This window comes from Haemaphysalis longicornis, unplaced genomic scaffold (genome assembly GCF_048455015.1).
Source record: "Haemaphysalis longicornis isolate Haplotype H1 unplaced genomic scaffold, Haemaphysalis longicornis Haplotype H1 scaffold_5, whole genome shotgun sequence".
In the NCBI taxonomy this organism is placed as follows: domain Eukaryota; kingdom Metazoa; phylum Arthropoda; class Arachnida; order Ixodida; family Ixodidae; genus Haemaphysalis; species Haemaphysalis longicornis.
Genome location: NW_027526385.1, coordinates 182,338,238 through 182,365,484, shown reverse-complemented (window position 1 = coordinate 182,365,484; position 27,247 = coordinate 182,338,238). Strand labels below are relative to the sequence as shown.

Below are 27,247 nucleotides of genomic sequence, written 5' to 3'. Positions count from 1 at the left end.
TAGTGTGAAATGCTCTGTGGCTGTCAACCGGATGTAGGCACATTGTAAACAATCACACTAAAATTGACCGCTGAGATGACTCTATCAGAACAACGAGTTTCATTTTCAATTGGTTGTTCCACAGTGAAGTCAAAAGCGTTACAAAATTCCCGTCCGCCGTCTAAGGAGGTAGTATGGCTACAGGAAATGTCTGCAACTCTTGTTTTATTGAAACAAGTGATCCGAAAAGCAAATGAAATGAGAATTGATTTTCAAATAATTCTAAGGGAGTTATGTGTCTTTGTTCGGCCAATACATTGTAAGTCAACTTACACAAGTGATATAGTTATCCATGAATACAGTTTCTCTCGTCTTCCATTGTCAAAGTAGTGAAAGAGTGCTAAATTTTGGGGGGGATTCCAGCAAAAAGAAATTTATCGTCAATTTCTCTCTCGAATGAATCAGTTTCGTTTCAGATTGTGTTTGTATTTGGTGTTCATTTGTGCAGGTGTGTTAGAATGTGTGCTCGTAAGAAACTTGTGTGGCTCGCTGCAGATAAACCGTTGCTCAGCTTTTTTTTAAAGGGGTTCGGGTTATCTTTGTCAGGTTGGATCTCTCAAGGTAATCTCCTATCGCCACATATTTTCAGACGGTTTTTCAGGGTGAGGGCAGTGCTGTGTGCTTGAGAGGCCTTGTTAAAAATATTAGAGGAAGAAGAGGTAGATTGGCAACTGCCTCCTACTATCACCCTCATTGTAAAGTCCCATCCGCCATTAAAACGAATCACCCACGTCCCGCGGTCCTCGCCTCGGTTCTTCAACAGGCCTCATGGGTCTTTGGCAAAATTGTTTTTGCAATAGGGGAACTTTTGTCACGAGAAGTTATATACGTGTGTTGTAGTGTGGTGATTAGGGGAGGGCGAATATTTGGTGTTGTTAGATATTCGATTGAATTGCTGTCTATTCGTTATTCACCTCGATTCGATGGCAGGTATTTGATATTTTCGAATTATTCAGCACTCTTGAATAGGCAGTCGAAAGTCAAGGTTTTCGGCCAAGTCTTCCTAAATGTCATCCTAGGCTTGTCACAAGAGCCCTCCGATGTGGACAATTCTATCAGTGCCAAGTTTTGTACAAAATAAAACGGCGCGTTTAAATAAAAAGCAGACACGGAGTCGAGGAGGTTTGTGGAGCAGGTTTGCCATTTGCCGCCAACTACAGCAGGACGCGGACTTTTTTAAAAACTACTTTTAAAAGTTTCGGCACTGGTGGTTTCTAATAGGAAGAGAAAATTTTTTGTGCTCATAAAAAAAAAGAAACCGATTACCCATGGAGAAGTTATTCCTGCCTGAAGCTGCGTTCCCATCAGCCGCTGGTACTGCTGGTCTACGCCCTAGGAGCCGGCGTTTGCATGGAAGGTGTGGCTGTTCCAAGCAATTCGCAACCGTCGCCAGCTTCGACAATACATTGCTCTGCCGAATGAGCAGCGCCGCAACTCCTAATTCGCAGACAACTTCGCCGCACAGAGCGCCGTCATTTGTGTTTTTGTGCTCGCTGTGCCGGCAATGAATTGATAACCCACCCAATTCGCAACTCTGGTTATAAAACATTCCACTCAGGGCGGCGTCAGTGCGCGCGTGGCATGCAGTTCAAGGAGAAATGTATTTTTGATAGCTTCTTCCAACATAGGCAAATGCGTTCATGTAAATCCAAAGCGAAAATGAAACTGCCTGCAATCCATAGTAACTTCCACAAGCCATCGAGTGCCAATCCAAATCCAGAACTACCCATCACGCCCATTGAGGCCTACGATCGCAGCGCCAAATTCCTCTCTAGTTGTTATTGCACGAAACTCTATGCGCTGCCTAAGGTGGCACAAAAATGTTTTTCAATACTTGCCACGTAGGTGAGGAGTGAGAGGACGTTCTCGACAGCAGAAAATGTCAGCAGTCGGTGGGAGCTGCTTCTCCCAGAGGGAGTGGAACAACTAGTATTTCTTCACTAAAACATGTGAATGCAGTAAAGCATGGTTTCTCAAAGTGGGTTCCACGGAACCTGGGGGTTCTGCAGGCCCCTCCTTGGGGTTCCACAAGCCACTGATAAATTTTCCCTGGTTTCGCATTCGCCAAGTCACTTAAATGGTGGTAATGCGATCGATCTAAGGAACCTCCATTACTCACGTCCGAGTGTCAGTAAGCACATATCAGTGCATAACAGAAACGCGCGAGCTTCACAATAAAACGCGGCAGTAGCTTGTAGCCAGCCAGCCTCCGAAAACGGGCCGCCTGATTAAGCTATTACACTTTAATCTCAGTCTTATATTACCCCCATGCACATTTCTCCTGTTTGAAGATAGGGGCTGCTAGCGTATGCGCTCACATACAGTTGACGGGAAAGAAACGATACCCTTGCTTGCTTATGAGTTTATTGCACAGGAATGTAGTGTGAACCGAATGAAAAATGCGTGAATGAAAGCGCACGGGAGGGTTCCTTGGCACTTAATGGAACTTAGCAGGGTTCCCTCAGACCAGCATGCTTGAGAAACCCTGCAGTAAAGGAAAGCTGTGCATGTAATTTCTGAATAAATATTCAACTGGTAATAGTTTCACAAAATTATGTGCCTACAAAATTATGTGCCTAACTCTTAGTTGGGTCACAATTTCGTCATTTTACTTTGTAATTTGTGATGTGCATTACTCGAACTATCTGATTCGAAATTATTCGACCACCCGCCGTGGTGGCTCACTAGATAAGGCGTTGTGCTGCTGAGCACGAGGACCGTCGCACGTTAAAGATCCCCAGGTGGTCAAGATTAATCGGAGCCCTCCACTATGGTGTGTCTCATCTCCTGCGTTGCGTCGGTTCGTTAAACCCTACAATGAATCAAATTATTCGATCAAAGCACTACTCGCTTCAAAACTGAAATTCACTATTCACCCATCCCTTGTGGTGATCACACATATGAAATAAATTTTGACTTAAGGGGACGTGCTCCTCCAAACAACTTTTTTTTTAATAATGAAGTTAGGAGGCTGAAATTTTCACAGCTTATAGAGATTGAGCTCCTCTGGTCATATATGTAATCAGATTTTGAATAGCTGCTCCGGATAAAATGTTATGCAGCATGACTTTCAGAAAAATGGCTTTTTTGTGCACACTTTTTTTTATAGTAAAAATGTTTTCTGAAACTTTTAAAATGGTAGCCTAGGTGGTTCCTTATGAACTGCAGAGTGCACAAATCTACCTAAAAAAGCCTCATCATCATTTTCCTCACCACGAAAAAAAAATGACTGGTAGTGTGCCTTTTTTTGTTCTGTATATTTTTGTTTTATGACCGCCAGAAATATCTAAGGACACAAATTGCATAATGAACAAGATTTGTGCACTCTACGTGTTATAATGAACATTTGTGCAAAATTTCATCCTGATACGACAACTTTAACTGGGAAAATAAGTGTGCACAAACTCAGAAAACGGACAAAAACAACAAGCTGAGAAAAACGCAATTGAAAGTTTATTTCTTTGGCAGATTCAGAAATCCTTGCTCGAACAACATGAAATTTGGTGGGGATACAGTCTGAAATGTCCACATTGAGGTACTAAAACTAGAATGCTCCTGCTGCATAAGTTGCACCCTCACGGTTTTTGCTGGGGTAGTCCTTGGTGTGGGACCGTTTCACCAGGCTGCGGCAATGGGGCTAGCCTTAGCAGTCAGCTTTGCACACATCTGCCTGACCCTCCGCTGGTCACTTGCATTGCTTAGTCTGACCAGTTCTTCTGAAGGGAAGATTCCCAGTTCTTGGAGAACTTGCTCAAAGCTAGTGTGGCCTCTGTTGAACCACAACCCTGTGAGGGCAGTGGCAGTCTCCACTACAGTGAACTGCAGGTTGTACGATAGCGTCCTGTGCCAGATGCGCAGTGCTGCTTCCGTCTCCATGGCATGGGATGAGCAGTCAACATTTTTTTCACACACAAGAGGCATGAAAGGCTTGCCACACTTCCTCCTCTTGCTCTTCAAGCTTTTGGTGGCGGCTACAAGTACAAGTAGTTTGACAGCACCTCAAAATCCAGGCAGAGACCAGTGTCAAGAGAAATGGCAGTGCTGTTGTGTCTCGTGTCTTTGCTTCTGCCAAGTACCATCAAAAATCACACTGAGGTCAGTCTGACCAGCTTGCAACGCAGTTACTTGCCTTGCTTCAGCAAGGTTGTCAGAGACGCCTTTTGTGGCCGCAACATGAACTTTCTTGGCAGTGTTGTAGAACGTCTTTTGATGCTGTGGTTTTGGTAGACCAAGAATGGCACAAAACCTGCATAGCTGATCGTGTCCGATGCCAACCGCGCGTGCAGCGAGTACCGCTTTCACATTGACGGCGAAACTATCACGGGGAGGCCGCAAACCGGAACTCTGTTCCGGTTTGCGGCCTCCGCGACCGACGGCGACAGCGCGCTGCGACGAGTAAACAGAAGAAATCACTCCCGAAGCCACTCCCGCAGGGCACTTCTCGTTTTTGCAATTCAGTTCCAGTACCGATGCGAGGCCCTTCCGCTTGTTCGCAACCTCGACTACGACGAGTTCGCACTTCCCGCACGTCGCGCACACGGCGGCACTCAAGGTCAGTCAGAGCGCCGACTCCACAGATAACTGCACCGCTCCCGTGGCTGGCTGTCTCCTCACCTTGGAAGGCTGCCGACTTCTCCGATGCGCTTATAAAGTCGATATCTTCGCTGATAAAATCAGCCCCGCCTGGTAGAGCCGCGCTTGCAACGCTTGAAGGCCCGGCGCCGTTAGGCCTCACGGTGCCGGTCTTGCCGGCATTGGCCGTGGTCGTCACAATGCTGCGCCGCTTGCGCTTTCCTTTGTACCGGCATGAAGTACGCTGCTTCCGGCGACAAAAGTCACGCTTCTCCTCACCGTTCACGATTAAAAACACACGATAAGGAAATAGAAAAGATAGCGCGAAGTAGCGAACGGAACGATGCGGGCGATGGCGGCTCACAAGCGACAAGAGCCAATGGCGGTCCCGCTTTCGCGTCACGTGATTTAAAGGCCCAGTGGGAGCTCGCAAAACAAGCGGGAAGAAACATTTTTTTTATTTTTTTTACGCGGAGATACGAAGCTGGCGAGCGGCTCAATCGAGAGAAGAAGGCTTGATCTACCTCTCTCAAGTGACCAAAATGGCGGCGAGCCACGCTGCCGTGCGGAATAAATTCTCAAACCTGGCCGAAATTTGGCTTGATTGCGCGATTTCTTGGGTCACCGCGAGTCATTCAGACACATTTTTCACTAAGTTCTCGTTCGTATTTCGTTTTCATTTTTTTACCCATGAAAGAAGGATAGTCAAAGATGCTAATGCAAGGGAAAACAAAAAATCGGTATATTTCGAAAAAATCGCGTTTTTTCGACCCGCGTGTCCCCTTAAAAGAGACAGTTTAGGATATGTGAAATTTTTTATCATCGTTTCGTCAATAAGAAAATAAAGCTGCACAATTGGTCAGGGGGGGAGGTGTGTGCAATTTTTATGCAGCTGTTATGAAGAGTAATGACTATGAGGGTTGTCTTGTATTTCTAGCTCTCTTACTTCAAATTTTATGTGACTAAAAGGTTGATGGTTTGAAGAAAAATCTAAATTTTAACCCTTTGAGGGTCGAATTGTTTCGCCAAATGTGACGCCCCAGGGTCGATTTTTTTTATTGCTGATTCAAATTCTTCGGATGAATCTACTTCGAGAAAAAATTATCGTAACTTTTTTAGGGTGACCATAAAGTGACAAGAAAATCCTTTGTGCTGTTACATGTGGTTTATTATGGCGTTACACAAGAAAAATTCTAAATAAAAACGAGAGAGTAACAAGCCGGCACCTTTTGAGTGAATCAAAATCAGATAGACATCAGTTTCGCGGGCGCAAAAAGCGGGAAGCGCCCGGAGGACGATACCGAAACCAGCCGCTGCGCGCGCGGCCGGATGCGGGAGCGATAGACGGTACACTGCTCATAAAATACAAAAAAAGGAGAAAAGAGCCTTATCAGTTTCGTAGGCAATCTTGGTCCATGGCAGGCACAAGAAGCGACAGGCGCCCTGGCACCAGGTGGGCGATACCCAGCGTGCCCCCTCGTTAGCGGATGCGCAAACGATAGCCGGCACGCCGCTGAAGTAAATCATAAAAAAATAAAAAGAAGAGCCATGGGAGCAAGAAAAAAATTTGACGTATTTCCGAAGTGTGGCAGCACATGCCAAGCAAGAGAAGTTGGCGAAAAAGGCGCGCTTTTTAGAGATACAAGCAATGCCGTACATGCACGTTATTGACCATTTTGAAAGTGTTTGCCAATGCCGTACATGTACGGCCGTAACCCTCAAAGGGTTAATACCGGTTTTTCAGCAACAAACATGGCTTTGTGTAACCTCTGCAGCAGTGGAGCTAGAAATGGGAAGCTCTTCAGACCGTCGTGATGGAAGTAGACCTCGAAGCAGCTTAAGCTTTCTGGATAGTGCACAACAGAAAAATATTCACCAGAATTTTTTATTTAATGAAAGGCAAAGTCAATGGCCTTGCCTAATCCTCCCTTCCTCTCTTCTCATTATCATTCCCATAAACCAGAATTTTTCTCGGGGGGGGGGGGGGGGAGAGAGAGAGAGAGAGAGAGAGAGAGAGAGAGAGAGAGAGAGAGAGAGAGAGAGAGAGAGAGATGGGGGGGGGTAAGGGGGGAGGGTGGGTGCATGTTATTGCCACAATGTACCAGTTAAACCAAGAGATCATGGTAGATTTTGTTTACCCCCTGTGCTTCTACGGAACAGGTCGCTGATTTTATCCTCTGTAGTGAGCGGTAATGTAATATGTACAATTAGTTGGAAATTGCAGGCGAAAGGGAAGAGAGGTATTTCATTACGTCTTGTTGGAATTGCATAACACTTTTTCAGGGAACTTACCAGTAGCGCAAATTGACCTGTTTGGGGGGAATTCAGCTGCCATTAGAGACTCAGAAGAGCAGAGAATGATTGTAAATGCGCTCCCATGGGGATTGACTAACGAGGCACAGCACCTGGGCTGGGTTTGGGGCTCTCTGTCTCACTGAACCCCTACAGTCTCACTAATTGCAAAACACAAGGGGTGGGGGGTAATGCCACATTCTATTTTGCTGGCTGCAAAAAATTTTTCTAAATTTTGCAACAGCCAGCAGAGTGCTGTCACACATTTTGGCGTTAAACAAATTAGCCCGTGAAAAGCAATGCTTGTGTGATATTCGAGCTTAATTGAAAAGTGAGGCGTTTGCGCAGAAAACATTTTTTTAGTTTCTGCAATACTGTCGCAATACCCTTCATCTAAAACGCATATTCCCTGTGTTGTGTAGGCTCCAATCCTGGGCTTTTACACTCAGTAGCAGTGCTCTGGTTGTGATGCATCCTTGCTGGTGCCTCGCAGGGAAGCCAAGCAAAGCCGCCCCTTTCACCGGCTGGCTCCTGGATCGCTGTCCAAGCACGACAGTCTCCGCCGGACGTGGCAGGCCCAGCTGGAACAGTTTGCCAGTGTCAGCCGAGACATAGCCGAAGCCATCGTGAGCCGCTACCCGGCACCCAGGCTCCTACTGCAGGTGCCTGCTCTTTTCAGTCTTCACAGGGAAAGAGGGGTGGGGGGCAGACTCAGAAGCTAAAGTGTGAAAAGGAAAACTGCACATAAAAAAAAAACTGTTTTCCTTTTCGTAATGTACTACCTAACTAGCCCAAGTTTGTATTCTACTTAAGGGGGGACAGTGGTCTTGAGGACATTTTTATTTTTTAGCCTAGGTGCTTGAGATTTGCACATTGGGTGTATTTCAACATCCCGAGCACAAATATGCAGTCAGTTTTCGTCTATGGGGTATACTAAGTTCAGAGTTGTGCAACACGTTATGTCGTTCCATTTTGGGCAATTTTTTCATTATCTACCTCTGAAATACTGGAATACTTTTTATCCCTTTGTGCTGTAGAAGGACCACGGAGTGCAACTACACCCCTGCAGTAATTTTAGCATGGTTTCTGCAAACGCTGTAAAATTCGTAAATGTCAGGTCATCAATTTACAATGTTTTTGTAAAACTAACTGCATAAAATCTTGTGCCAGGAAAAAGAAATTCTGTACTTCTGTGGTTTTATTGCACTGTTCAGTTCGTAAGCTTTCGAATGCAGCAAGAATGATACAAATCGAACCAGTACATCCCATTGTACCCAACAGCTGACCTCGTGGGAAAAAAATTGGTTCTGAGAAAACAGGGCACGAAGTTTCCAAACATGGGCAAAAATGGTCATTTAGGTGACTTCAAAGGGCAACAGCTTTGGGAATACTTATGATACAGCTATGATATTTTGCAGGTACATTCTTTGGGACCTGTAGACTGCAAATAAAATTAATACAGAAAATTGAGTTTTTGGCAAATTTTCGGTGACCAGTGTCCCCCCTTAAAGCTAATTTGTCAGTGTGTTTATAGTTATGATCCAGTTCCCTCTTCTGTAGAGACTGACTATTGCTGCCAAAGATGCATAGGAGTCAAGACTGTCAATCAAGCTTGGTAGAAGGTCTTTACAGTTCATCCCTACTAGGATATGAAAATGCGGAGGAATGTACAGATGGCAGGAGAATGGAGCTTAAAAACTTTGGAAAGTAGTAGTAGTAGTAGTAGAAAACTTTATAATAAAGTACTCTCAGCCGTTCTAGTTGGCAGTTAGAGGCTGTCTTCTTCCTAAGCTCGTTCCATGCTTTGCCCCTGACATTTCTTACTCTTTCCTTCCACCTAGTTCTTAGCCTTTCCTTACCTTTCTTGTCATGTGCCTGTCACCAGTATACTTTTTTCCTGCCTCACATTGTCAGTGACCCTGTTATTGATTGCATTGTTGGTGTTACATTTTGTCAGTCATCTAAAATGAAGTGGTGCCGGTCACTACTCTATGAGTAGTCTGTGTTTGGAGGCCTTGGTGTGAGCTCTAGTGACACACTTGCTTTGGCTGAAAAGTTGCAAAAAAGTATATTACATGTATATTCATCTTGGTGTAGAACGGGGCAGAATGACGACGGACAAAGGAAAAGTGCACAGGAGAGGTGCTGACCCGCAACTGGTATTTTATTCAAAGGAGCAGAATATATAACACACACGTGCCCTTGGCTGAAATGCATTTCTGCTCTGTCCATTGTCATTCTGCACTGTTCTACACCAAGATGAACGTTAACCAACTCGCCCAACCTTCCGCTTTGTTACACATGTCTCCTACCCAAATTATTTGCTTCAGTCGCACAAATGAGCCTGCTAGCTGAGCAACTTGGCTTGGTTAGCCGGGTATTTTGAAGGGGAAGGTAAGATTCCTGACGATAAAACTTCACCATCCACCCAGACGAATCCCCATAAAAATGAAATTTTCCACTGTGCAAGAGTTTGTCCTTGCCCTGGGTGTGTACTCCGACCACTAGCTGTCTAGGACTTCACTTTACCACCCCATAACATTGATAGAGGAAGGCTGGTGCTAGATTACCTTGGTATTTGCCATGTTAGGCTTAGCTGCCATTGGTTGTGGTATCATTGAACATTTCAGCTGTAGGATTTTCTGTGCCATGTACAGTAATTCTGCGATGTAGATTAACACTGCGGGCACGTTATAAGTGCCTCTGAAAGAAAACATATTTTGCATATACAGATTGTAGTGCAATGTTTGACCCTAGACAAAGTTGTTGAGTCGGAATTGTGGCAGTCACTGGAGCACTGATTGATGTGCACTGACGTAATCGCACTTACCTGAACGCAGTGTGCACTGATTGCAGAGTAGCCAGCTCAGTGGTGTGTGTGACTTCTGGCCTAGCGTGCCCTGTAGAACACTGATGATGATGATGATGATTGTCTTGACACAAATTAGGAATCAGACAGAGATCAGTTGAGGCTCAATGGGGGGAAAATGTATTCGTGCAGAAACAGCCACCTTAATCCGTCGCCCAATGTGATAGCGCACCTGTGTTATCTGGGCAGCCAATGAATGTTTCCGGTTGTTTCTGTGACAGATCGATTGTGCACCGATTTTAGGAGAATAAGAATACAGATGTCAGGCCTGCTGGGTGCTGACAGCTGGCAATTGCACAACAATGTCTTTGAAACATCGCGCTTGTGAACATTACTAAAAATTATTTTTGTTCCTTTGGTGTGTTCGTGAATTAGGATCATTCCCTTGAAGCCTAATAGAAGTGGCTAAATTCATTAACTTCTTCAGCAACAAACACTTCCTTTTAAGGGGTTGTTTTTTTTTTGTTGTTGTTTTCCAAGTTCAAAGAAAAAAAGATTATATTCTCTCTCATGCACTAGAAACAGAAGTGACATGCCATGGCAAACCCCATCGGAGGTTTCAAACATTGTGCCACAGATTTGACTAATGTATACTGTAGATGTGGACTTTGTTTAAATGTGCAGCAATGCGATTTTAACTTTGACCATTTACCCAGCCCTGGGCAAAAAAATTCAAATTTTACTAAATTGCTTACACGTTTCTTTGCAAAATTTTAAATAAAGTGCATAGGTTTAGTTTAACTAATTAACTAATTTTTTTTATATCTCTTGCCTCTCTTCTTTGACATCAGGCTTAAATTTAATTATTTTTTGTGTAACTAATATGCTGACTCACGCTGTAAAACTATAATTTGGCAAGCATGGCATCTAAAAGTACCTATTTTAAAGGAGCCATGATGACAAAACAGAAGTTCGGTTCATTCGAAAGATTGCCTCGATAGAATCATACTCACACCACTGTTAACGCACACTTCGCTCAAATAAGCTACATACTAATTAGGAAAAAACCGAATGGCCATGTGACCCACTAGATCATTTCCCGCAACAGAACCTATGATGTCCTACCAGCCAGCTCTGCGATTGGCTGAGGACGGAAAAAGCAAACGTAAGCTAGGCAGGGCTTACCAGTTTGCATAGTGAGCTATATGTCCGTGAAACGTACTGTACATTCCTTTTATGGCATTAAAGGGGCACTGACACAAAATTTTGAAGGCGAGATAACTTCGGAGATAGATTGGTGGGAACACATATACATCATCTGCAAAATATCAGCGGCGAATACAGCCTAGAACATATTTAAAATCAATTTTAAAGTGTGCAAAACGCAACCGAGCAGCCAGCAGAGGACCACGCGCAATCGACATCCCGAGGTTATTGTGCAAATAAACAACATCCAACACGTCACGAGTTCGTGTTTGCCGCTTCCGCACTGCCGGCGTTTTTCGCCGGCTCGCCCCGGCTCGCCGCTCCAATCGGAGGGCCGGAGGGCGGAGCTTCTGCTCTCGAGAACGAACGACCCGATCGTTGGCTGCGGAGACGCTGTGATTTTGTCAGCTAATCGGGCAGCTGGCCGCGACTAAAGTTCTACAGCGATTCCAGGCGCTCTGTTTCTATTACTGTTTATTACCATTGGATGCGAAAACGCGCCGGAGGCACGAACAGCCCCCACTGAGCTAGCCGCACGGCCGCGAAGTGGCCCAGGCCGGCGCAGGTAGCTCGAGTGATAGCTTGTTACCGCTGCACGAAATTGTCCCCAAGTCCCGACCATGGTGGCTTACATGAGAAAGGAGTTAATGATGCGATGGCGGGTTGCATTAAAAATTGTCATCTGCGCTGCTTACGAGAGCGGCACTCGAATATCCGCCGCAGTGCTAAGCCGAAAACATCTGTAGGCGGACCTGTAGGCAGACCGGCCGGCTGCTCCCAGCGCGCGTCTTGCCACCCACCATCTCGAGCGTCGCGCGTCATTCTTTAGCCGCGGTAGCATTTGCACTCGCAACGCCTGCGTCACATCCACGGTCGCTTTTTAATTAAGCGCCTCACGAGATCAGTACGTGGGGGCATTCGCAGAAACTGCCGTCGGTGCGGATTCGACAATGCTTGGCGGCTCTGCTCTGTGATATCCCTCCGACGGTCACGTGGTCAGCTTTGTTCACACAAAATCCACAAAATCCATCCTTTCGCAGCACTCGCTGAAACCGAAACTGCGACTGGCCGCATTGAAAATGCCTCTAGTTAAACAACCGTCGCACGCTGAAGCAAATGAGGTTTCTACAGGTTATAAGTAGGTCACTAGCTACTTATCGCAACAAAAAAAACTATGCAAAATTTTTGTGTCAGTGCCCCTTTAAAAACGGTGGAATGGTGCGGTAAACAATGGAAGTTACGAGAACGCACGTAAGCATAGAAGTACCGATGCGCACTGCTGTTGGTACTGGGCGCACTACGCTTGTTTTAGCTGCACAGCACTCCGCCGCTTTGAAGTTGTTTTACAGGACACTGGCCAATTGGCGTAAGCGGCGTTGTCGTACGTAACCCTGTTTGTTGAGGATACCCCTAGGTTTCACGAGATGATCACTTTTTACAGTAACAAAAACAAGCTAGGTGCAAATACACTAAAAAACAAAGCAACGGCAGACAACGGTTCGTGGATGACTACAGCAGCACCATCTGGAAGGGCTGACGGACAGCAAGGCCGCAAGCCTGAATGACGCAGTGGAAGTTCACTTGAATACACGCGCTGATGACGTCGTTGCTGACATTACGAAAACCGACGATTTGGCACGAGAATCAAAAGTTTAACCTCAATTTATGAATTTCTCAGTGAATACGGCATCATTTGCGGCCGGGCAAGCGCTGGGGGCACTATAAAAGGCGAAATCTTTTGAATAAAACCAACTTGTATTCTGTCTTCATGGCTCCTTTAAGCACCATTATGGTACAGAATCTTGTATTGCACAGAAAGAATGAATAAATGACCACAGCAGTTTAATGAGGACACGACAAAGTCCCTAAAATAAATGGTCATGTAGTAAACTTTAAAGTTTAACAGCTACTATACTAGTTTGATTTAAATGGGTACCTAACATTTTACAAGGTGGTTTCTCTGTATCTTGCAGAATGCAAAACAAAATGCTCTCCCAAATTAGATTTTATGGTGACTTCCCCATTTTGGTAGCTTTTCTCACTTGGTGGTTGGCCTGACGCGTGCAACTGTGTTCGTCTCAGCAACTCGACTCTGTTGCCAACTTGCGTACTCACGTGACTTGTGTTCTGCTCAGGCTGCAGACATGTCCTAGGCTTGGGTTCGCTTCGACCTTGACTCAAATGTCGTTATGGCTTGTTTCGCAGGTGTTAACTGACGCTCCCGTTTCTCTTTCTCTCTACCAGGCCTATCAGGCGTGCGAGCATAAAGCCGCTGGCGAGGCGTTGCTTGCAGATATCCAGGTAAGCACATGCAAACGAGCCTTTCCAAAATGATTGCAACGTTACCTTTGATGAGTTTTTTTTTCAAGGGTACCACACTGCAGTTTGTGCTAGAATTTTACTTGAGGGCCACATTTCATGATGAGCCTTTTATAAACCCACGTAACAGCTGCACTTTTTTATTTTAATTTGAAGGTTAATTTTCTAGACACGGACCATGCACAAATCAGAAATAAATTATATTTGCAACAAAAAGAAAATGCTGTGTGAAAGTAATGTGGCTGCTTTTCACGGATATTGCAAGTCAGATTCTTCTCATATTAAATGCGGATCTAAGCAACTTTCTGCTCATCTTCTATTGGCCACATGTGACCTTTTTAAACTTCCGTGCCCCTCATTGCTTTTGCTCACTTCAAGCAACACCCACAGCTGCCAAGTCTTGACACGGAAATTATCAAAAAAAAAAAAATGCATGTGAGACGGTTTTTTTTTTTTTTTTTTTTCTTCATGACACACCACTCCCTTAGCTGCTCTTTTGTTTCTGGATTATTGGTGTCCAGTTCAGACGGTGCTGATGCGCTAGAGGGTACTATATGGGAGTATTTTTAAGGTGGAAACTTGAAGTGCTGCATTCTACGGAAAAAAGCTGTTTGTTCGTCCTGTTGAAAAAATGTATGCCACTGTAAAGAGTTAAATAAGAAATACGTGTGGTCTGATGGGATTTGAGTCCAGGTCTCCACAGTAATAAGGGTAGTGTCCTGGGCATGTTGGTATTCCATAACTAAATGAAATAAGTGGGACACTACCAAAGTGAAGACACACTAACAACCCTATGCTGTACCAACTGTGCTACACTCGAGTACAACTTAAAAGAACGACTGCAGAAGTTGCCGCTGCACTGCATCACCGCAACTGGCTGTTCCTCCTCGGTACACAAAGCACGCCTTACTGCGAGTATTTTGAACATGACGCAGGTCGTTTCGGTGATTTTTCAGGCTTATTCTGCTTATAAATCACTGCAGCGACATCAAATGAACCACATGACAAAACGCAGGCAATACAGTAAAGCCTCGTTACAAGAGACACTCGGTTATCAGAGACATTTGAAAATGGTTGGATTGGTCTCGCACCCTGTTAGCAACATCGCATACAAGAGACACGGTTACAAGAGACACTCAATTACTAAAGACAACTTTTTTAGATCCCTAGAGCAAATTATTCACTTTTAAGTGCGAATGCACTTTATAAGCGACCCTGAATTCCGGCGACCGCCGTCCGTCCACATAGCAACAGCTGCGGGTGCGCGCGCTCCTCGTCTTCCTTGGCAACGGGGGGAGATGGGCGCGCGCTGCCTGGCCGCTGACATGGCACATACCCCCGTGGGGGATTGGCCAAGAATCGGGCGTGAGAAGGGCTAATGCACCCGCTTAAAGGAGTACTGACACGAAATTTCAAAGCTGAGATCCGCTCTAGCAATCAAGTACAATGACAACACAAATAGGTGTCTGTGAATAAATGCATCTTTCTTTCTTTGTAGTTGTGTGTGTGTGTGTGTGATCTCTCTTTCGCGAACATTACCGAACCGCGCAAATTCAACTCGTGCATTCGCACTTTCACATTCTTCCCCTCGGGGAAATGCGGGGAAATTTTTTAGGAGAGACACAACGGATAACACTCACGCAACACAGCTGATGTCGTAGTACAAACCATTTGCACTGCAATTTTCATTCCCTGGGCTTGATTCTATTGCGTGCCACAGCCACTGGCGTCGCCTTATTTGGTGATGTAAACCGCAGCACGTCAGGGAAGACTCAGTCCCTCAGAGCTTGGTCTCAGGTTGCCCTTTTAGATGCGACTGCATCTCACTCACTCGCCTTGTCCCTCCATATGGCGTTGTTGTTGTCCGTCCACACCCCTCCCCCATTCTCCTCGCCACGCGAGCTGTGCTCTCCGCCGCTCGCCCCCTCTCCTCTCCAATAGCGAACACTCTCTCGCGAGGGGCATTGGATTGCATTCGATTGGCTTGGCTTGGATTGGATTGGGATTAGATTGTGTTGCGTCATAGCCGCGGCAGGGGGTTCACGGCACGTTTCACGCGATGGGAAAATCAACCTAACGGAAACTAAAACGGAACCCCCTATGCGTCGCATCTACACAGGGGTTCCCACGAGGGGAGGTGGGAGAAATTTTTTGGACACATTCCTGTCTGCGCATGTGTCGTGTCGTCTCATCATCGGCAGGATGACGCAACCTCGGCGACTGTGACAGAGTTCATTGAAAAAACCTGTCTTTTTGCATTTCTGACCTTCAAAATGCCACAAAAGTATTTGAGAGTTCTCAAGTAGTGCCAACCGATTTCAAGCCGATTCAAGCGGTACATTATTCACTTCAGTATTTGAAAGTTTCTAGTATTCGTACACACCTATGGCTTAGTCATAATGGAAATGGAATCATCATGTATGGGCTTTGTTGTAGAGCTAGTTTTGCAAAGTGAGATAATATGGTAGCTTTGACTCGAATGATGAGAGTGCTTCGGTAAAAACATGGCATTACTTGGCAGTTCCACCCTTGTTTTAGAGATGGCCATACTGCAGCAGCACGCTAGATGGGGTGTGCTTCATATTAGTGCGTTTAACTTTGCAACACTATAACAAAGAGCAACACTCAAGGTATGGTGTTTGACAGAACTGCGTCGGATTCAAAATGTGACCTACAACATTGTGTTTGATGTTTTGGGGTTCAAAATATGGTGAAAAAGTTAATTAGTGCATCAACCCACTGTGTATGGTACATTTTGCAGTTTGCAGTGCAACAAAAGAACTCTGCAAGACGTAGCTGCCAGAGAGAGCACTGTATCAGATGTTTGTCACTTGTGGTCTACAATCTTGTAATTTGTTCATTGGGTTTAAAGTGATAACTAAGACATCGGTTAATGAGACTACAGCAGGAGGTGTAATGTTCAAGTCAGCAGTATTGGATGTGCTAAATTGTAGTCGAACAACATGGTTGCTGACATGGTAGTGTTTCAATTGGTTATCGAAATATTTGTCATTGCAGTTACCTTATTAGAATGAAAGAAAAAATACTGTTCGTTACTATGCTGAATGACTGACAGCATCAACATGGCTCTCTTTGAGGAGATTTGCTTACATTTGTTAGCCTAAGCACGCAGAATAACTGCATGATTGTTTGAAGTGCTGTGTCCACAATTGTGTACAAGTTTGTGTATCACATTTTGAACATTCTTGGGCTGTTCTGCGGAGTCCGCAATGTGGGAATGGGTACTACAGTCTGAAAACCCATGTAAACAGGATACCCCCATATTTTCAATTCCTTTTCCCGGGGCTGTTGTGGTTAAGTGTGAGGCGTGAAATTTTGGAAGCCCATGTTCTTTGCTGGGCTTAATGAAATGCTTACTTGTATCTGGTAGAACTTACAAACTTACAATAGAACTTACAAACAAAACGAAGTTAGAAATGTTAGATCATGAAATTAAAGAAAAGAGAAATTTCCCACACACTAAGGGTGCTAAGGGTGTCTTCTTTTATTTCTTAAAGTGTCAGATAATTAAGGGGTCTTAGTTCAAAAAAATACGAAACTAAGGCAGCTGAAACTTCTGCACTATTGGGGCTATATCAGGGGTGGCAGTGCTGTCCCATATGCTAGGCTTGTGCGAACAGTAATATTTTAGGTCAAAGCGAATTCGAAGCGAATAGTCCTTAGGGTCGAATACTTTCGAAGCGAATTCGAATAGCTGTCAGGTGTCACTGAGCTTCCTGTCACCGAGACATTGAGCTTTCGGTCCAGGCGGGACCTTCATAAAAAAGTTCTTCAGTAAAATCTCGATGATACGAATCTCACGTAACCGCGAAAAATATTCATATCATCCGAAATTCGTATGAACCAGCACAGACCAAAAAATTGAGCAGTAGATAAAGTTTTCGTTTATTTTTTTTTTCCTACTTTCACGTGGAGAAATCGGTGACATTTTTCTGCTTCTTTTTAACCTCCACGTCGCCGAGCGGTATTTCTGGACTTTCGTCTCCTCACTCGCGGTGTCCAAGCTCACTACAGGAGCGTTTTTGCACGCGATTCGTGCGCGTTCGCGCTGCGCGCGCGATATTTTCACACCCGCGTCTGTGATTCCGCGCTCGCGGTCGCCTGTGCCTCGCTCAGAAAATGACACGCGACGCGTGTGGTAGTGGGAGGAGCCTGACGATTTGCACCAATGGGAAGGCGTGCGCCTCAGGGCGGCAGTTTTAAAGCGCTCGAGACAGCTGGCTGGATCCGCCGGAAATGTGTAGGCGTAGGACCCCAGCAGATAGTTCATGAGCGCTTTCACTAGCGGCGCGGATGATGTTTTATAGCACCGTTTTCGCCCACATCATTAGCTCATTTATCGCACAAGAAACTTCGTGTGTGCTTTGTGCGGCATTTTAAATAGCGGTTAGAAGCGGTGGCTCGAGCGCCCTGCACCACTTCACGACCGAAGCTGCCGCCTGGTTGCCGCGGCCGGCCGCGCCCCGCGCAGCGTGCGGGTCGTTTCGCGGCAGCGTCAGCGCGCCTGTGGAGTGCGCGGCGCGTTTTCGCGAGCAGAAAACAACAGCCCAGCCGTTCCTGGAGGAAGAGCGACGGCTGGGCAAAGATGGGAGAAGGAGCCCGTACGTCGTCGTGGCTTGCTCGTTCGGCAGTCGGGCGCCTCGCCAGCTCGTTCGTATCATCCGCCATGAGAGCCGAAATTTTCCCATTGCGAACAATGCAATTTCACTGGGACTTATCAGAAATTCGTATCACCCAGAATCGTATAATCGAGATTCCACTATATGTATTGGGTTCGCACCCGTGGACGCATTTGCCATGTCACTTAACTGATTTGAAGCAACTGATGGCCACTGAAGTTCAAGAGCGGAGTGAAATCAGCACCTGCACGCGTGTCACACGGTAACCAAACACATTGTTTCGTTACCGTTTACAGGAGCCTCGACTACCCTGACGTACATTCGCGCGCGTAAGAAGGCTGCGACAACGCTCTGAATGTGGCTTAGCTTGTCTTGGCTCCACATGTAGTCACGATGTAGGACTGATGTCAATGGCACTGCGGCTTGCCTAACGAAACCGAAACTTGAACGAAGTTTTGATATTCGTTCACCCCGAATACTTCGAAATATCGGAAATTTTAAATTCGAGTCGAAGTGAAATCGAATACTGTAATATTCGTTCGAATATTCGCACAAGCCTCCCATTTGCGCTTCGCTGCACCAATCCACTTGTCTTGCTCCATCCTGTTCCAGAAGGCAGTATTGCGCCGAAACTGCTCCAAAGCTCCAAAGCAGCGCCACAAGTCGAGAGGCAACTATAAGGTGATGCTCAATGCCAATAGCATTGAGCATGGAGCAGTAGGGACTCATACGTTCAGCGGTCATTCACAACGTTGCGCACTCCAGCAAAATCTCTAAAAGGCTAACACTTGGAATCACTCATCACAATTTCCTGGTCTCTAAGTAACGGCATGGTTTCACGAGACTTGGGAGTGACCTTGGGGTGTGGGTGATGTGCGAACTTTGCCCCGAACTGCAGGCGCTGCACCATGATGCATGCGTCGTCACTGGCCGTCGTTTCAAATTCTTTCTGCTTAGTGTAAAGTAGCTTTTATTGTTCAGTCGGACCCTCGCCATTTTATCTTGTCGCGAGTGTGCTTGCCGTTCCTATGGGTAGATGCCAGCGTGCCGTGTCAAACAGGATGAGATAACAGGCCATGCCCTGGCTCAAGCGAGAGGAGAGATTCTGTTAAGCTAGCAGCTATCTGGAAGGGATCAGCTCCATAGGTTTGTCTTGCCCAACACCACCTGTTTCTTGCGGGGTTGTGGGGGGGTCGCGCCCCTCTCTTATTCTCCCTCTGGTAAGCCCGCTGCTTACACCCGAAAAAAGTTGATAGACACTGGTACGTTCATTAGTTGGATAAACATGACGCAGTTCAGAGTATTTTTGCTTATATAGAAGAATGTGTAATACATACTTGGTCAATAGTCCTAATAATACGTTAGGATTTTGTGTGTGTGGGGGTGTCTAGTGTAAACGTGAACATTTGATTGTTTATTTTCTTCCCTCTCGATTTCTTCCTCTCGTTTTCTTTTTTTTTCTCTCTCTCTCTTATAGTCCCCTTAGCTGTAGAATGAAAGGAAACCTATCTTAGGTGCAAGACAGACCATTCCGCCTAGCTCTGGTCTTGTCTTGGTTGTTTCTCACGACTGCATTTCACCTGTCTGGAGTAAGCATGGCTAATCTCTAGTTTTTTTTTGGTTATCAGCCATGGTGCATTCTGGGAATGTACAGTCCAACCAACTTATAACGATACCAGTTATAACAATGTATTGGATATAACATTGAACCATCAACTTCGCTATTGTTATATGGTAAAATAAACCACTTATTACAGTGGCCATTCTCCGTATTATTGGTTATAACAATTGAGCCTGACAGTATGAGCCTACGTAAAGTATAGCATTTGAGGGTCTGTGAGAGATCATGTTGCATTGTGTGTGACCGGGTATGACTTTAAGCACAAAAGAAGCTGCGGCATCTTCTACCTTTACAACACTCAGCAAAAGTTGGTGCCTTTTATATACCATGCTATCGCTGAAGGAAGAGACCTCCTGACTGCCCCTCTTATCTTCTGCTGCCATCTGGCCCAGGAAATGAGAGAGGCAATGGGCATCTCTGCAATGCTGTTTAGGTCAAAATAAAGCTACAGAAGGGTAAGGGGTATTGTTGATTGCTAATGCAGGGGTGAGACAGCTGCGCATATTGTGCAGATTTGATACCAATTTGTTTTCCTGCGCTAGGCTGCTCCAAAAGCTTGAAAATTGCAAAAATTGCGCCAAACTGCTCCAAAACAGTCTGAGAGCCAAGGATTTTAACGCTCCCGTCAGTTCCAGTGCGGAAAAATGCTTACTGACGGCATAATTTTCCAGCACCCCCAAGGTGATGCTGGTTGTAAAGGTTTAATTGATTGATCATTCCACAAAAAACCTGCATAAAATTGTCCCCGAGGTAGTTTTTTCGAAAGTCACAATGTCGGGTTGCACATGTTATATTCTGTGCGTTTTGAAAATTCTATCATCAAAAGCCATTGCGAAGTCCTGTAGAAAAAAATGCTTATGTGTGCTGAGGCGTCAAACCGCTTGTGCAAGTTGATGAAAAAACGGCAATTTTTCGAGCGCCGTATCAACGGAACGACACTACTAGGCGCCGCCATTTTGGTGTGGTGAAGATTTGAAAACATGGCCGCCGGGCGAAGCAGTTTCTTGTGGTTCAGGCAGAGCGCTCTTCGCCGATTTCTACCTTGGTTTTAGTTATGGGGGTGGCTGGGTCTACATTTAGTCGTTTGATCGGTTGCGGGAAGGGGCGCGACTCAAAAGACGGGAGCTCCTCAAAAACAACTTGGCACCCGCGAATTCGCCGTGTTTCGGCCTTGAGTGTGAGGCCGGTATGGGCTTGAAGTGAAATTTCGGACTCATTGCGGTGTTATAAAACGCTAAGTTATTGCTGCCTTTCCCAGCGGACTTGCGAGCGACGGGAATGGGACCATCGACGCTGCAGAAGTGGCGGCGCAGGCTACATCGCCGCAAAATGTTCAAGCAGTGTCCGATAGCGGGACGGGCTATTATTGCACGCTGGTAATAATGGTTCATCTATCTGAAGTCAAATTTAATGCCAAAAGGGAGGTGGCTAAACATACCAACGTTACTCAGATTACAATCGTAGTGAACACGCACCTTGGGGATTGAAATGGGAAGGCTGGCGGGGTGCGACGACTGTCACCTCGCTTTGCGCAGCTTTGGCCGCGGCACTACACTTGTGCGTAAAGACGAGTCTGGGATTACAAAAATAATAATTTCAGCATTCATATGATAATAAAAATGCCTTACGATTGCTTAGTTTTTCAATTCGATATTATCAGTGATAGAGCCTAAGAATTTAAAAATGGCTAGTAAAAAGGTAGTGCAGTTCGTACGTACCTTGTGATACTCTGGTAGAAAAACTATTGAAAGGCTGTTTCAGTGTTATGTACGTTCAAAACCGATTAAAAAGTGCACTTTCCCCCCGTGAGTTGCCAAAAATTTGATTTTTTAGGCTCCTAAGGTGACATAATAAATGTCGCTCTTCTGCACCAAATCAAGGTTCTTCTGCTCCAAAATAGATATTTCGCTGCTCCAAAAACTGCTCCCAAATCTGATTCAGCTGTCTCACCCCTGCTAATGTTAAAAAACGCAGAAAACAACTCCGCTTTGGTAACATGCAATCTGCCAATCATTAAAAAAGAAAGAAAAAGTCAAAGATTTGACTTCCTCCTATGTGAAAGACGGTGGTCTTTTTTTAGGGACCCTGTGGGATTGGTTTGCAAATGCATGGCTAAGTCTCGGTGGTCAGCCATGCAGTTACATTTCCGCTTTGTGAATATTGTGTGAAAAACGACTGAATGCTAACAAAAGTAGCTTTTTCTGCCCAAACCTGTTATAACAATTACTGGTTATAACAATGAGTGTTTTGTGGCTCTTCAATATTGTTGCAAGTGGGTTAGACTGTTTTTTTTTTTTGTTGAAAAAGTGGCCTCCCTGCTATTAACGGAATGTTGAGTAAAAGCCATTTTGATTTTTGTTGTGTTTACCAGAAATGAAAAATGGCAAGTGACTTATGCATGACGGTAGAAATCTTTTCCCAAACAGACTTGCACTGCTCCAAAATTCACCTTTTGGGGCTCCAAGGCTGCTCCTAAACTGCTCCAAAACAGCATTATTCCTGCTCCCTGAGCTGCTCCAAAAGGCTCAAGCCTGCTTCCACGCCTGCTACATACGACAAGGCTCCAGAGATATTGAGTTTCCCAACCAAGCAGAAAAGAGTGCCACTTTAAAAAGTCCCGACGTACCCCTTCAATGAATGGGAAAGCGTGGATCACGGTTTGGTGGCCAAAAGTTTGAAGCCGTTTTATTTTCACTCCATTCAGTCAATTGTCATGACTTCTCTACACAGTGTAATCCAACGATGCATGCGCAGGTTCGGCGAGGTGCGGGAGTGCTGGAGTCGACGCGGCGTGTGGGGCCAGCCATATCGGGCCGCATCTACCGCTTCTTCGTCGCCTCTGACCAAGAAGCGTACTTCGATTGACTCATATTCGACATTTCTCTTGTACATTCCGCTTTGAGGCTTGTGTGTTACCGAAAAAACCAGTACCTCGCTCTAGAACCTCAAGCCATCATCCACGATCATTGCAGGCTGGCCTCACGTGAACGCATGCTGTATATTTTTTTCTACTAAGCACCACGTAGTAAGGGAAGGCTTAACTTTTATAGAAATTTTTCTTTGTGGACTGTCTTGGAATGGGCTTTTATCGGGGACATATGACAAAAGTGCGGCTCTGTACGTGCGATTTGATGAACTGTTTTGAAAATTTTATTGCTTGATATTGTTTCGGTGAGTGGCCTTTTACTTTTGAATGTTTCTTTTTTTTTATATTTTTTAGTGCTTTATACAGATGAGTTTGGGTTTTTTAGTGTGCACAAATAAAATTAATTGTTGCAAGAAAGGCAGTTTTGGTTGCTACGTTTTATGTACGGCGATTGATTCTTTTTACTGTTTTATGATTGTTCTATCTTTGTACAGTGCCTTACTGATTTTTATTTCTATTTTTATTGTGAAGAAATAAAAGGTGGAGATTTGCCCTATTTCAACAGAGAATTTTTGAATACAAAACTCATTGTTTAGTATATATGTCAAGTAAATCGAAAGGAAACTAGGGACCACATTTTCTGGGATAGTCACGACAGTTTTATTTAGCTGAGGTGTTAAATTTAATGGCATTTGGATTAAAGATTCTTTACCATAGTTAGCATATTTGATATCCCCAAGTGCTTTTTGCTTTCCCACTGATGTGACTTATGTCTTCCAATGTAAATAAACGGTTTATGACACTTCTGTGGCCGAGTACTTTGTCATCAACAGGCTTTGTTTAGTACATGAAAAAATATAACAAAGTCCTGATATTATACAATCAAATGCTGCCTTACAATTATACGTATATGCAAAGTTGTGGTGCGGTAAGAGGCCCTTTTCTTGTCTTTCTTTTAACAGTTCAACATAACATTGTCACGATGTAACTGCTGATTGAGAGAACAGGACACTGGTTTTATTCAGAAAAACTTATGCCTGGCACCTAAGTGCAGTCCAGAAAAAGGTTTACCCAAAGAACATGCTGTAATGAAGATTGCCGATTATTGCCTTCACAGCTAGATACTATTGATAATACTTGTCATCTTGATGACAATGATGTACTTCCACACGAATGATGCATACCTACTCAGAGTGGTTGCTGCCAAACAGACTATTTGGCATTGGCATTGTTGTCTTTGGGCTCATACACTGATTATATGCGTGACAATGTAATTGTGTATTTGTTGCATTCATTTTGTGTCTTGCATGCCTGGTGTTTCAGAAGAACAAAAAGCGTAATATAACAAACTACTAGTACAATAGAACAATGTTACAGGAGACACTGATACAAGAGATATTCGGGAATAAGAGACATTTCAAAATGGTTTGGTTGGTTTTCCTATGTTCGCCTCATTGGCAACATTGCATACGAAAGGCATGGTTACCAGAAGCACTCTGTTACAAAGGACAACTTTTTCGAGTTCCCTTGAGTAAATTGGTCATGATTTAGAAGAGGCACGATGGAAGAGGGGCCTTATGTGGAAGATCCTGAGAAAAACTGCCCTGAAGATGAAGCTTGGGCTTGCAACCAAAAGACTGCAGACGATAGCTTTTTGACGAGCTTGTGTCTGCAGATGTGGACACAAACTTCTTGATCTCATCTGCCCACCTAACCTTCTGCCACCGCCTGCCACGCTTGCCTTCTCTAGGGATCCACTCTGTTACCCTTAATGACCAACGGTTATCTTGCCTTCGCATTGCGTGCCCTGCCCATGTCCGTTTCTTCTTCTTAATTTCTACTAATATGTCCTTAACGCGCGTTTGTTCCCAGACCCACTCTGCTCTCCTCTTATCCTTTAATGTTACACGTATCATTTTCCGCTCCATTGCCCGCTGAGTCGTCCTCAATTTAAGTTCAACCCTCTTAGTGAGCCTCCAAGTTTATGCCCCGTAGGTGAGTAACGGTAAGATGCAGCTGTCATACACTTTCTTCTTCAGGGACAGTGATCTTCTTTGTAAACGAAGCCAAAACACCCATAAGGCAACCGTTTGGAGTGCTGCTACATATTCAATGCCAACATTTTGACTCTTGGAGAGAAATTCATCACAAATGACGATGCGGATTCCGAGAACCACTATGAGGCGAATGGCAGGTGAAATGATTTTTTTTTAATTTTATTTTTCCGCCTGCCGGGAGAGGAGATCGACACTGCCTGTCTAGTTCGCTCCCTAACACGTTTATGTGAAAAATTCAATGCGAAACCTTGAGTTGTATTAGCAGAAAAGGACATATATAGCATGGTAGCTCACTGCGTCGTTGGAGCCAACAGCAATTTCTTGATCCGTCTTCTTTCCCGAGGGAGTAGGCATAATTTTCGCGCCTGGGCGTAGGAGGTGCACATCCAGAGATGGACGCTCTTGCACCCGGAGAGGCGCTCCAGGACGTGCCTCTGCCAACGCCATCGTAGCATGATTGATGAGCGGTAATGCGATAGAGTTCGCCTCAGAGACGGCCACCAGAGAGCCGAGAGCAACAAAGCGTAACTGATTTACTGCATGGCGAGAAACGACGATACAGGTACAGCAGCCCGTAGGCGTGCTTACAGCATACAGAGTGACAGCATGATTTGATGTGTAAGAAGACCGAATGAGCGGCGCTTGAAGCGAGCAAGCGTTTATAACCGCAGCCTCAACGGTAAGTCATCTTTCACAGCGCTTTGCACGCGGCACAACACAATATACACTCTCTTCCGGTCCCGTGGAAGCAAGCGCGCCGAATCTGAGAGAAAGAGGAAGGGGAGATACGAATCCCTGCAAACCAGATTTAGCCGCTTCAAGAGCGTCAGGGTCTAGGGCCTATGTCCTATGTGCGGAAAGGACATAGGCCAATGACCAGTCCTATGTGCGGAAAGAGTTGGCTTCACCGCACAACAGAGCTGTTCGACGGTGCAGCCATCTTGCGGTCACGCGCGCACAGGGTACACAGTGACGCGCTGAATCGTAACACCGCGGAGACACGGGCACGGCAGTCGTCGCGAGCGTGACCAGGATTCTTCAACTGAAGTACCCTGGTGTGACGTACTAAGCTGGATCACGTGATTCCACCTTGCTCCACGGAGCCTCGCTCTGACGCGTAGAGTTATTACTAGTGACTCTATAGTTCATATCACAAGCTAGCTGCAGCACTGTGGAGGCTACATTGTTGTCCCCCTCAAGGCGCCTAACTCACCGCGAAGGAAGCGACAAAAGGCGCCGGGGCTGTGCGGTGCCACTTGCCGAGAGGGGAGAAGGGAGTGTCCTTTCAGGACCCGATTAGGCGCCCTCAGTGGACGCGCTATTGATAACAATGTAGCCTCCACAGTGCTGCAGCTAGCTTGTGATATGAACTATAGAGGAAAAGCGGGGCGACCAGCCCGCGCATAGGCACCGGGCAGCGCCCAGAGAGCGACACGGAGCGCGCGACACCGAGTGCCACTTCCGGCAGATATATGTGCAACACTCCTCCTTGGTCTCCGCACGCCAGCGCAGAAAGCAGCTGTCTGGGGCGCGCTCCTTTCTAGCAGCACCGGGGGATGCATAGAAGTAAATTGTGCGATTTTACAGTGATTCTGGCACACAGTGCAGGTGAACAACGGCAGGTTTACTCGGTTGAAGTCGGAGTAGGAAGGCGCATCGAGATAACTTCGCATGACGCCCGTGGAAGAGGATATATCTTCCACGGATGTCGCTGGAAGGCCAAGGGGGGCGAGAGCCGCCATTTTTTATACAGGCGATTCCTTCTTTTTTTTCCCCGTTCTTCGGGCGCCGGCACTGTTTCCACCTCGCGTCATCAATCAAAACATTGCCACTGTACGACTGTCGAATGGCACCCACAACCACCGACAGCAATAGGTGAAGAGTTAACGTTCGGTGCGGCATATTTGAAGTAGCGGGCGATCGGCAGTGCGATGTACGTGTATCATTTTCGGTGTGAGCGCAGGTTTCGTCTCATTTTAGCCCCATGTATCTCTCCTGTCTCAGTTTTTTCCTCTGGGGACTGCCGCGCCACTGCCCGCACCGTTCCGGAGCCCGGGCCCTGATGCTATCTCACAAGCAAGTAATGTGTTCGCGACGGCGGTAATCTGCCGCGCAAGGTTTAGTTGCAGACTCCTGCGTGCTGTTTAACGTTGTTATATTGCGTATATTTACTGAATTTTGTTATTTCCGAGAGCTTCGCGCCTGACCATCCACTTAGATCTCTAGGACAATTGGGTACATTTTTTTTTAGGAATGCCAGCGCAGGCGCGCGCGCGCGCCCGGACTAGAGGAAATGCACCGGCGGGTACCCAGACATCGGCACCCAGGGAGCAGTTTACTCCACCTCCTCCTCCTCCCCCCTTTTAGAAATCTTGGGAAAAAAGTTGAGAAAACGCGCGCGCTGGTTGCGGTTCAAATTCCTCTCAACCTTCCCAGTATGCGTGCTATGCTCTACTAATTCATACATGAACGCGTCTCATTTCCTCCTGGAAGGATTTCTCGGCACTCTTGCAAGCGCTTTCTCAGTTATCCGCCACACCTGTGCGGTACCCCTTGCGACGTTGTTGCAGGTATTCCCATGCAGCTTCAACCATTAAAGGTCAGAATTGTCGCCTCAGGCGGAGGGAGACATGGAGACATCCTTTGCAGGGCCCCTCGTCGCCTCGACCGGTTTTCGGAGCCACCGACCGCCGTTCCGATCCCCGCTCCTGCGGCGGAACGGCCGACGTGCTGTAGCTGTCTGGCCGCGATTAGCGGCTCAAAATGCCTGGTTGCTGCGTGCCTCTGTGCACAAACCACTGCAGGAATGGTTGGCGAATGTTTAAG

At 45.8% G+C, this 27,247-nt stretch overlaps 1 protein-coding gene across 1 annotated transcript in view; it reads left to right on the top strand.

The window, feature by feature from the left end:
- The window catches only part of LOC144140034 (structure-specific endonuclease subunit EME2-like), a 53,718-nt gene extending 30,368 nt beyond the window's left edge, over window positions 1-23,350 (top strand). The window contains exons 10-12 of the mRNA XM_077672246.1: window positions 7,397-7,565; window positions 13,163-13,219; window positions 22,253-23,350. Of these exons, the coding sequence (XP_077528372.1) occupies window positions 7,397-7,565; window positions 13,163-13,219; window positions 22,253-22,363 (337 nt within the window). The 3' untranslated portion in view covers window positions 22,364-23,350. The remainder of the gene's footprint in view (window positions 1-7,396; window positions 7,566-13,162; window positions 13,220-22,252) is intronic.
- The last annotated feature ends 3,897 nt before the right edge of the window (window positions 23,351-27,247 follow it).